A 10,953-nucleotide genomic window follows, 5' to 3' on the forward strand; every position below is an offset into this window, starting at 1 on the left:
TCTGACTGATTTCTTGACTAATGTCTCTGAAATTATTTAGCTGATTTAATAAATGAGATGCATCTTGAGTTAGCAGCTACACATATTAGCATTTCAAGAGATTCAGATTCCCAGAGGTTACACAAAACATAAATTTCAATATTAATAGCAGCACCATTAGTACAGATGTGTCACGACTGACCGATGAGTACAAGTTCTTAATATCAGTTCTATTTGCAGGTTCTGGTTTTGGTTACCTTTGTGGTGGCTGAGGTGGAGGCCGTGGGGTTGTGACCCTGCCAGGGTAGTAGAGGTTAGACTGGTAGTCGCGCAGGTCGGTTCCAGGAGGAAGAGTGGAGGAGGAACGCTTCTCAACAGGGAAGGTTCGTTCTGGGCCAGAGTCCTGGAGGGAGAGGAGGCTGGAGGCGGAGGAGAGGCTGAAGGTTTCTGAGTAACTGCAGGAGCCTGAAGAGAAGAAGGGAGAAGAAAAATATAAATGATCATCACTCAGTCATAGCTTTGCTTGTGTTTGTATGCACACATCACTCCCTCATACCTCGGCCTGGATGGTTGCTGTTGTCAGGTTGTAGATAAGCACTGCAAGGCCTCGGTCCACTTCTCTGTCCTCCATCTTCTCTTTTAGCTCCTCTCTTCCTCTCCACATACTCAGCAAGAGCGTCGTGCTGAAGCTGTCGTAGCTCTGGTCTGGACGTGGCCTTCTGATGAGCACCAACCCCAACACGACTTGCCGCAAGTTCAAACATCTTCCGCCGGTCTGCCACGCTGGTCTCTATCAGGGATGAAGCTTATGGTTAGCGACAAACACACTCCTAGACCAGTGAAAAAGTTGCTTTGCTTTTGTATTTACCTCCTCCACGCCTGAAGAGGGCAACAGTCTCAACATCTGAAACCCCGACCTCATTCAGGTTTTCTGGCTCTGAGTATGATCGTTTCTTCTGCTCTGCCATTAGCCGCTTGCGGCCACAGATGCGCATCACAGCAGGTCCACTCGGTGGAGCGCTGGGAAGAGCCGGGGGACTCGGTCCACGGACCTCTGGGGTGACCATATGCCGCTCCTTCGTAGCATGAGGGGATGTGACCAGTGGTGGAGACGCTGGCCTGATGATGACGCCGTGTGGTTTGGGCTTGGTTTTTGGGCCTTTTTTCTCGAGGGAGTTTTGCTTGGCGGGGACAGGCGGAGGCTGCGGGCTGCTTGAGGAACTGAAGTCTCTTCGTCTGAAGGAGGTGGACCGAAGGACCTTAGTCTGGGCATCTTTCAAAGATTCCCTGTAGGATCTAATTAGAGACAAGTTTTCAATGTCAAAACTTCACCAAGACCTGCTGAAAGACTCTGATCTAGGGTAGGACCCTGACCTTTCTGATGACCATAAACTGTCAAAGAACTCTCACTTGCTGAGGGACTTTGACCTGAAAAACCCTGACCCTTTGGAAGACCATTGCTGCGTGGTCCAATTAAGGACTGAATGCGTCACAGTATTGTCAGTTTCAAATTAATGTGTGTCCTTCAGTCCCTGAAAAACAATGGGTCCAAATGTATTCATTGCATTCCGGAGATAAATGTTTTGGAAGGAGAAAATGGCAGCCAAATCAAAAAGTCTGATTTTACACTACATCTTCATCTCTGCTTGAAAGGACAAGGTCCTGTAGAAGGACAGAACTCTGACCAAGGATTCTGGTGACACAGACTCAGACCTTTTGGAAGATTGTGACCTATCAGAGATCTCTGGCCTCGTGAGGTACTTGGACCTAAAGACGCAGACTTGTTGGAGTACTCCAAAACTGCTGCAGGACTCTGACCTGTTGAAGGATGTGTCCTGCATGGGGCCCAGCACCTCCTGGATGTCATGCCTATGGTGGACATCTCTGCTGCTGTAGCCCTCCCTGGATTCTTCCAGTTGGAAGGTGCTGCGACTCCTCTGAAGGGCTGAACTGGGATCTATTGGGGTCCTGATCATCACACACAAACATTATAAATAAAATTCATTAAATTTAGTTTGCTTTTAAAATAGTTAGAGGTGGGTATTTCATTCTACCTGCCGTTGCTTCCTCCTCTGTAGCTCATGGTTCTGTGGGGTTTGGCACTACTGGTGCTTCTTTCCAACATGTTTCTCAGGTCGTCTGCTCCACAAGGGGAGCGCCGGCCTTTTTCAGTTGTCTGATTAAGTATCAGAAACAAAACAGTGAATTAGATGTAAGATGTTCAAATGTATGAAGCAATATTTGGATTCTTCAAAACTTAAGAAGCCTCTTGGATGAGAGGTGAAATATCTGAAGCTAAATTCAAGTACAGTTGCTTATTTCTACAGTCTTGAAGATACAACTGATGGAAATGAGCATTGCTCAGGTTGAACAATTTGAAAGTAAAGTAAGAGAGTCAAGGTTGAGATGGTTTGGAGCGATAGTGATTATATTGGACAAAGGATGATGAAGATGGAGCTGCTGCAGGAGGAAAAGAGGAAGACCACAGAGAAGGTTGATTGATGTTGTGAAGGAGGACACGAGGACAGTTGGTGTAACAAAAGAAGATGGAGGCAGATGATCTGCTGTGGCAACCCCTACACGGAGAAGCCAAAAAAAGCAAGAGCACTTGAAGACATAATGACCTAGATGACTGAGAACCTTCACAGTCATCTTACCCTCAGATGGCTGGCTGTGTTGTTTGCATGGCTTGTGCTGTAACTACGCTTCTTTCCGGCTTGTTCCCCACGCTCAAAACGACTGACTTTCTCCAACACAGACAGGCTGCGTGTCGGCATCTGGCTGCCATCGTGGCTACTGGCAGAGATAACGCTGTCAGAGCTGCCGCATCTCTGGACCTCAGCAAGGGCATTCTCCAGACGGGTCAGGGGATGTTCTCTGTCGTCGTCCTTGTCTCTGTGCTCCCAGTCTTGGTACTGCAGTGGTACTGAGTCACTGAGGTGACGAGGAGAAGACGGGGTGGCAGAGGTGGGTGGAGCCTGAGACTGAGGGTGAACAAGTGAGTGGGTAAATGGTACCTGCCCCTGAGCTGGCCTGGAGAATGTCGCTGGGTTTGTATGAAAGCTGGTGTGGTCCACTGATCTGGAGGAAGGAAGAACGAGAAGAAAGTTTGATTAGACTGACTCACTGTACGAGAGTGCACTTTGTCAACCCTAACTATTAGACACTCATCCCTCCATACCTGCTCCTGTCCCTGGGCTGCACAGGTACATGTGGGTCCCTGCATTCATGTGAGGATGAAGGCCTTGGTCCGGATGATGACTGGATTTGGGGAACATGGAAACCTTGGTTCTGTTCCTGGAACACTAGGTCATGAGGTCCGTGGCCTTTATGAGTGTAGGACCCTTGGAAGCTCTGACTGTGAGGTTCCTGGTGGTTGTGAGGTCTTTGGACTCTTGTCTGACCCTCTGCTCTGTCTACATCTGATTTCATGTGCGGTCTGTTATGTCTGAGGTTCGACTCTTCCTGTTGAAGCCTGATTAAAGAAAAGCTGAGTTAGAATTATGGGGTTTGAGGGTGAACCACTTTACAAATATTAAATAACATCATCACCTGAGCTGGTACGAGGCAGATGGTGCATGCGACGAGTGAGGGTAATGTGACCAAGAAATGTTATTTTCTGAAGATGATATCTTTCCTTCATCCCTCAGTCCAGTTCCCTGCGACTCCTGGTACTGATGTTGACTGTTCTCCTTGGTGAGAGCAGGATAGACTGCAGAGGAGCCGGATCCAGGATTGGAGCTGGGCATCTGCGTGTAGTGGGGCTCAGGCTGGGGGACGGGGTACACAACTGTGGGAAGTATAAGGCGGCCAGAGTGCGGTGTGTGGCCTGCAGATCCAGAGGAAAATTCAGGAGGCGAAGGAGGCTGGACAAACCCTCCACCCTGCCGGGGCTTTGTGGTAGGACTACTCTCTGGACTCTTCTCTATGACGGTGTGGAGAAGACCCTCTGTGCCATAAGAGCCTTTTGCTGAAACAAAAAAACAGTAAGGTTGTTTTCATTCTTCCAACATCCACAACCCTGTGGGGATGTATGTGACCTCTCCAACATTGTGTGACCATGTGGACCAGCTCACTCAGTGCTGCAACCAAGTTTTGGTTTCAAGACGACTACAACGACAATAACCATGGACTTGTGCTTGGAAGAGAGGTTGTGCGAGAAGGTCTCCACACCTGTACAACCCACACTTGTACAACCCACCGCTCAAAGTAAGGACAAGGACATACAAATAGAGATGAACTTACCTGCACCCGAGGCCACAGGGCCACTGGAGTGATGCCAGGAACCTTTCTGCAGAGACCTGATCACACAATCCAGATTAAATAATGTTAGCAAAGAATAGTTCTGTTCTGTTCAATCCTCTCCTTCACACTGTTTCCACAGATCGGACTCACCGCAGTGATCTAGCTTGCTCTAGACTGGACCAGGAATTTGGTCTGTCGTGGTTCCTGATGGCCATGTAGCTGTCGCTGCGCCGCGGAGGGGCTGGCACCCCTTTCAGGTTCTCATAGGAGCTACAGTTAGCTGCTGGACCCCATATTGGACCGACGCTGTGTCGGTTAGAAGCCGGCACGCCACCACTGCTGCTGCCGCTGCTGCTGCCACGGTAACAGACTCCTGGAACCAAGAGACGTTGACGTCATCACATCACTATTACAACACCGGAAAACTTCAAACACTATCTTTACCTTGCAGATCTTGGCTCTGCCCGGACCTCGTGCCTCCTCCACCTCTCGCAGCGGAGGAGGAACTCAGCTCGTGCTCTTGAGATAAGCCCTGCTTCACATCGTAAACTGTCCGGATGTAATGAAGATCAGCCTGGTGCATCTCTCTGCTCTCGCCTCCTCTATGAGAGACTGTCTCCAGTGAATAGGAGCGCTCGGGACTAAAGGACGGGGTTGAGGCGAGGTATTCTGGGATGCTGGAACTGGTGGAGAAGGACGAGTAAGCCGAGTCTCGCTTGCTGTGGAGGTGGTCGATGCTGTTGGAGGATCTGAAACAGCAATAAATAAATAGATCAGGTTTTAAAATAGTCTATAATATCTTAACAATGTGTTTGTGACATTTTCTTTCCATTAGACTGTTTTCCTGGTTTGGAAACTGAAGTTTGTGAACCGCTCACTCTCCCGCACCAATGTCAATGATTTAACATCACACACACAGGAGTTGTTGGTTCACTGCTGCCTCCATCACTAAGTCCAAATGTCTTATTTTGTCACTTGAGTGTTTGAAATCCAACGTTCAGATTGACCTCAGTGACACAAAGTGACCACACGAGGCAGCAGAGGACCAGCAGCTAAAATCACTGATTTTCTCTATGGACTTTGGTGTGGGAGAGTGAGTGCTTTACAAAGTTTTCTAAGTAGCTGAAGCCTTCAAAAAAAAACCGAAACAATTTGTTAAAAGTGTGATCAAACTTGCAGATTGTGACTTTAATCCTAAAAGTGTCCCCTGTTCCTCGAGGTGTGTTTGTTCACCTGGCAGAGGACAGCTGGTGGCAGGAGGCGTAGGCCGGGTGGGGTCCACTGTGGTGCTGCTGAGCTCCAGAGTGAAGCTGCGAGGACTGGGGAGGGTCCAGACTCTCCATGCTGCCTCGAGAGCTGTACTGGTCTGGACTCTTCCTCAGGTAACCACCGCTGGACGAGTCAAAGCCGCTGGACAGGTTGGTGGTCGAAGCGCTGAAAGAGAGAGTGAGACAGCGAGAGAGTAAGAAAACGTGGTTTTCAGCAGCTGTCTCCTCTGTTAGTAACACATTTACTAAATGTTGCAGATGATCGTTCATGTTTTCACCATTTGTAAGTCTTTTTTCACTTTGATCTACAGTTGGACATTGTTGCTTTGACGTCGTGCTCATGACTCTTCGGTGACGACACTCTCTGACCAATCAGAAGTTTGTTGCTGATCTACAGTTCAGCATTGTTGCTTTGATTCTTAGGTACGAGGTTATAATCATATACAAAGAATAATTTAAAATGGTTCATTTAATGTGAAGAAAGCCCCCAAAACACGTTTTATGAGGCCACTGTGACCTTTGGCCTCTCTAATCTCAACAGATAATCTGTGAGTCTGAGTGAACATCTGTGCCAGATTAACAAAAGATAAAAGTTATAAAGTTACCTCACTCCACAGAAAATGACTGGAATGTCAATGTGTGTGTGTTTACGTCACAGTCTGACCCACAAAGTCATTCAACCGAACACGGTGTGTGTGTGTGTGTGTGTGTGTCAGGGATTTTCTCTGCCTCATAAAAACTGAAGTCAAAGACAACTACACTAACAGGATACAGTGTGTCTGTCTGTGTGTGTGTGTGTGTGTGTGTGTGCGACTGGGAAACAGAGGCGAGGGGGAGGGGCATCAGGAATGCCCTTGTCTACAGCACATGACATCAATGGCCTGTTAACACACATTCTGGTCTTTCTATTGATAGACTTCCATTCATTTAAACAAACTTTTATCACTAACCATAACCATAATCAGTTAATGACTAATCCTTACTTTACCTATAACCACAAATATTACTCCTAAATTTAACCAGTTCCTCGGAAATTACGTTCTGCCTCATTGGGACCAGGTTTAAGTCTCCATGAGGACTACTGGTCCTGACAAGGTGACAAATACAAGAAAACACACAAGTCCTCAGAACGTCAGGTGAAAGCGTCTTTGACCGCTGACCTTGTGTGGTAGCTGTTGTGCCAGGTGTTCATGGTGTCCACGTCTTCCTGGTCCAACTGTCTTTGTCCTTCACCGAGCTTCGCTGAGTGCCACGAGTGAGGACGAGACGCCAGCTCGCTGCGTCTGTAAGACAAGATTTACTAAACTGAACCACCTTTAATCTCACACGGGATACAACTGTGACTGTTTTATACAAAGAGCGGTGAAAGAAAAAAACTCATCAGATAGACGGACGGACAGACAGACAGACAGACAGACGGATATGCTGTCAGCTAAATCATCTTTTAGCTAACTTTAATTTCACATTTATACAGACAGGTCACAAGAAGTTCAATAGCTAGCTTGCTATAAAGATACTGTTGTCAACAATGTCATGTTTAAGCTAACTTCATGCTTAGATAGCTCATTATTACCAGACAGACAGACAGACAGACAGACAGACGTAATAATCACAGTTTTTTTTTCTCATGTTCTACTACGACTTCATCCTCACAGATGAAAGATTTTATCTGTGTAAGAACGAGACCACGGGATTGTGGGTAATGACCGGACGTGACTTGAACACAAAAAACACATTATGCATTTGAAATTCAATGTCCTCGTTAAATAAACGTTCTGCATTTGTAAACAATTATGATATTTTCACACGCGACGGAACGATGTCTTTTATGTTTAAATGAATTTGTTTACAAGGTTAATAAAGTTGGATTGAATTGAACTGGACTGAGTAGAATCTGCTCAAAATGATATTTTCCCTGAAACTCATATATACACAGTTTTGTCAGGGTTAAAAATAACATTTCCAAATCTCTTATTTGTTTATGTCCAACATCATAAATGTCCTTACATCATAAATGTCCTTACATCATAAATGTCTTTACATCATAAATGTCTTCACATCATAAAATATCCTCACATCATAAATGTCCTCACATCATAAATGTCTTCACATCATAAAATGTCCTCACATCATAAATGTCTTCACATCATAAATGTCCTCACATCATAAATGTCTTTACATCATAAAATGTCCTCACATCATAAATGTCTTCACATTATAAATGTCTTCACATCATAAATGTCCTCACATCATAAATGTCTTCACATCATAAAATGTCCTCACATCATAAATGTCTTCACATCATAAATGTCTTCACATCATAAAATGTCCTCACAGCATAAATGTCTTCACATCATAAAATGTCCTCACATCATAAAATGTCCTCATGACTTTGTCTCCTTTTAAAAGTCATCAAAAGTTACGCACTGCAGCTTTAATAAATCATGTTTTTAAGTAAGTTTTAGTGAGTAATGAACCTGTTTAATAACCCTTAATAAACCCTTAATAAAGCTGTGCTGGTTATTGTTACCTGCTGGTGAACCTGAGGACTCTGGAGATGAGACCGGTGGCGAGGCCATTGACGCCGGCCTCAGACGGCGCCCGGCACAGCGCCCCCTCTGACCGGCCCAGCGCTGACTTTTTCTGCTTCTTGCGCAGTTTCCTGCGATAGAAAACTTCCAGCAGCTCCATGATTCCAGTTCTACTGAAATTTACTCAAGTCAAGAAACTTTCCTTTAGGGAAGTTTCTTTGTCTTTCAGACGTTTTCTTCAAGTTTTCCCTCAAATTTCAAACTTTCTTCTAAATAAATTATGCATTTCCACAAAGACTAAAAAATCTATTCCTGTTTTCCATCAAAGCTCCAAGAGATCATCTCTCCAGGTCCCGTCTCTGTCTCTGTGTCTGTCTCTGTGTCTGTCTGTGAGTCTGTCTGTGAGTCTGTGTGTCTGTCTCTCTGGTCTCTGCTGGAACGTGGACTCGCCCTGAAGCTCGTTAAGCAAATGAAGTAATTAAGTGTCATTAGGCCGACGTACGATTAAAGAACGCAGTAAACATCCTCACTGTGTGTGTGTGTGTGAGAGCGAGAGACACTGAGACTGTGAGGAGAGAGGGAGGGAGGGGGAGAGAGAAGGAGGGAGGATGAAGAAAGATAAGAGTCATTGGGGAGAAGATTGACTGATAAAGAGGAGGAGAGGAAACAGAGAGCGAGATAAAGGAAAGAAGGGACGACACAAAAGAGAGAGAATCTGTCGTTCCTTCAAAATAAGGTCAAAATAAAGTAAAAGTGGAGGAAGAGGAGGAGGAGGAGGAGAGCGAGAGAGAGAGAGAGAGAGAGAGAGAGAGGTTAACAGTGGATTATTGATGAGTTTGAACAGAAACCGATTTTAAGGTTCAGTCTCATGATGAAACTCAGCAAACAACAAAACATGGACTGGATTTAAAGTAGGAATGACAAGAAAGAGTCACATGACACGTTGAACACTGGAATAATCACAGGTGAGATTTAGGAGGATTAGGAATAATGTCATATCAATGGGATTAATGTTAATCCAGAATAACTGTGTGAAAAACTGTGTGTCACAATAAAAACACATGAGTGGGAATAAAAGAAAGATGTTGAAGAAGAACATGTGTGTGTGTGTGTGTGTGTACTGTGTAACGACGACACACTGAACTAAAATGAAAATGAGCAAACAACAAATCCCATAATGCCTTGCTGCGTCCTGACATCCTACTCTTGTTTATCGTTAGTTTCACATATTTTATTTAATCAACATCGCAGCTGTTTTTATTTACTGTTTATTTTTTGTTTATATGAGAATTTAATTTGATTCAGTTTTAAAATACACAAACACATGTTAATATTTATATTCTCCAATTTTTATTTTTTATTTTTTAATCTAAACAAAAACTTTCCCTGCAGGGATCAACAAAGAGTTCTGATTCTGGTTCTGGTTCTGATTCTGGTTCCATTCAGAGCAGGTCACTGTAATGTCACACAGTATATTAACTGTAATTTAATAAAGATAATAAAGACTTCATTTAACTGCATAAATCCTGTTACATTGTTATAATATGATGAATAATCACAGTTAAAACCTGTGAAACCTTGATAATAATTTACAATGAAGGTTTAAAAAGTTTATTATTGGTTTTATTATTATATTATATTATAAAGGTTAAGTAAATATAATTCATTCATAAACATACGGGATACAAATATAAAGAATGTCCATGAAAAATAAAAATGAATGAAAAGCTGAAACTGTTCACACTTTCACAATAAAAGATCACATGACATGATCTGATCTTTGAACAAGGCTTCAATTCTACTGTCAAACTATAGCGCCCTCCTGAGGCCATGATGATCATTACACACACACACACACACACAGGGGAAGCACAGACAGGACATCCTAACACCGAGGGTCATGACCTCCTGAGCAGAGAGCAGTAAACTGTCACTTCTCTGACGTCACTTCCTGTTAACGGACGTGTTGCATTTACTGACCAGGGCCCGTTTCAGAACCGTGAGTTCTGGTTCCAGAACAGCTGATCAGCATGAGTTCAGTTCACTCTGAGTTAATGCTCATCAATGGAGCTCTGATACTATGATTCACCATGGCAACAGGTAAACAAAGAGCACAGCCTCCATTTGAATCCAGTTAGCAGAAATATGATCACATGACATTTATGTGAAGAGAGGAGTGAATAAATGAACCCTATTCCATTTGAGACAGTGTAATTCACTCATTCATCCTTTCATTAATGATGATAATGCATCTGTTACATTAGATTAGATATTGATTCAGCTGGAACCTGAAAAACATCGTCCATGTTCTATTTTACATGAAAACATTTTGCTCGACACGATTTCATGTGTAAATATAAACCCAGTCACTGACATTAGGGCGAGGTCTGTTGCCAGGGTAACCCACTCAGAGTTCAGCTGAACTGGCTCTGTGAAAGTTTCCCTCATCTCAGGGTTAATTAACTCCGAAGCTGAAGTCTGTGACCCACTCACTCTCCCCACACACACACACACACACACACACACACTCTCCCACACCAAAGCCCAGAGAGAAAATCAGTGATTTTAGCTGCTGGTCCTCTGCTGCCTCGTGTGGTCAATTTGTGTCACTGAGCGAAATCTGAACAAAGGATTTTAAAGCCGAAGTGACAAAATCAGACATTAGAATTTAGTGATGGAGGCAGCAGTGTGTGTGTGTGTGTGTGTGATGATTTTCTCTATGAGGTTTGGTGTGGGAGAGTGAGTGCTTTACACACTTCAGTCTAACAGTGAGATAAAGACGTGAACGTAGACGTAAGAGAATGAAGATGTTGTTGTAGAGTTGATAAAATGGCCTTTGTGGTCCCTTGTATGTAAATGAGCTGCAGTCAGTGATGTTACTTTAATCAAAAGCTGAGCTGGTCCAAACCTTCTCCATGGTGACTCACTTT

At 44.2% G+C, this 10,953-nt stretch overlaps 1 protein-coding gene across 6 annotated transcripts in view; it reads right to left on the minus strand.

The window, feature by feature from the left end:
* The window catches only part of shroom3 (shroom family member 3), a 34,159-nt gene that overhangs the window by 8,816 nt on the left and 14,390 nt on the right, over nucleotides 1-10,953 (minus strand). For 4 of the 6 annotated variants that reach the window (XM_058617122.1, XM_058617121.1, XM_058617123.1 and 1 more), the window contains 14 exons: nucleotides 8,023-8,196; nucleotides 6,653-6,775; nucleotides 5,458-5,658; nucleotides 4,669-4,973; nucleotides 4,375-4,597; nucleotides 4,225-4,280; nucleotides 3,532-3,949; nucleotides 3,161-3,454; nucleotides 2,637-3,060; nucleotides 2,034-2,155; nucleotides 1,798-1,947; nucleotides 848-1,275; nucleotides 536-769; nucleotides 237-444 (listed from right to left, as the gene is read on the minus strand). In XM_058617122.1, the coding sequence (XP_058473105.1) occupies nucleotides 237-444; nucleotides 536-769; nucleotides 848-1,275; nucleotides 1,798-1,947; nucleotides 2,034-2,155; nucleotides 2,637-3,060; nucleotides 3,161-3,454; nucleotides 3,532-3,949; nucleotides 4,225-4,280; nucleotides 4,375-4,597; nucleotides 4,669-4,973; nucleotides 5,458-5,658; nucleotides 6,653-6,775; nucleotides 8,023-8,196 (3,360 nt within the window). The remainder of the gene's footprint in view (nucleotides 1-236; nucleotides 445-535; nucleotides 770-847; nucleotides 1,276-1,797; nucleotides 1,948-2,033; nucleotides 2,156-2,636; nucleotides 3,061-3,160; nucleotides 3,455-3,531; nucleotides 3,950-4,224; nucleotides 4,281-4,374; nucleotides 4,598-4,668; nucleotides 4,974-5,457; nucleotides 5,659-6,652; nucleotides 6,776-8,022; nucleotides 8,197-10,953) is intronic. The other 2 variants (XM_058617124.1, XM_058617126.1) reach the window with 2 other exon arrangements.

This window comes from Solea solea, chromosome 19 (assembly GCF_958295425.1).
Source record: "Solea solea chromosome 19, fSolSol10.1, whole genome shotgun sequence".
Lineage (NCBI taxonomy): Eukaryota > Metazoa > Chordata > Actinopteri > Pleuronectiformes > Soleidae > Solea > Solea solea.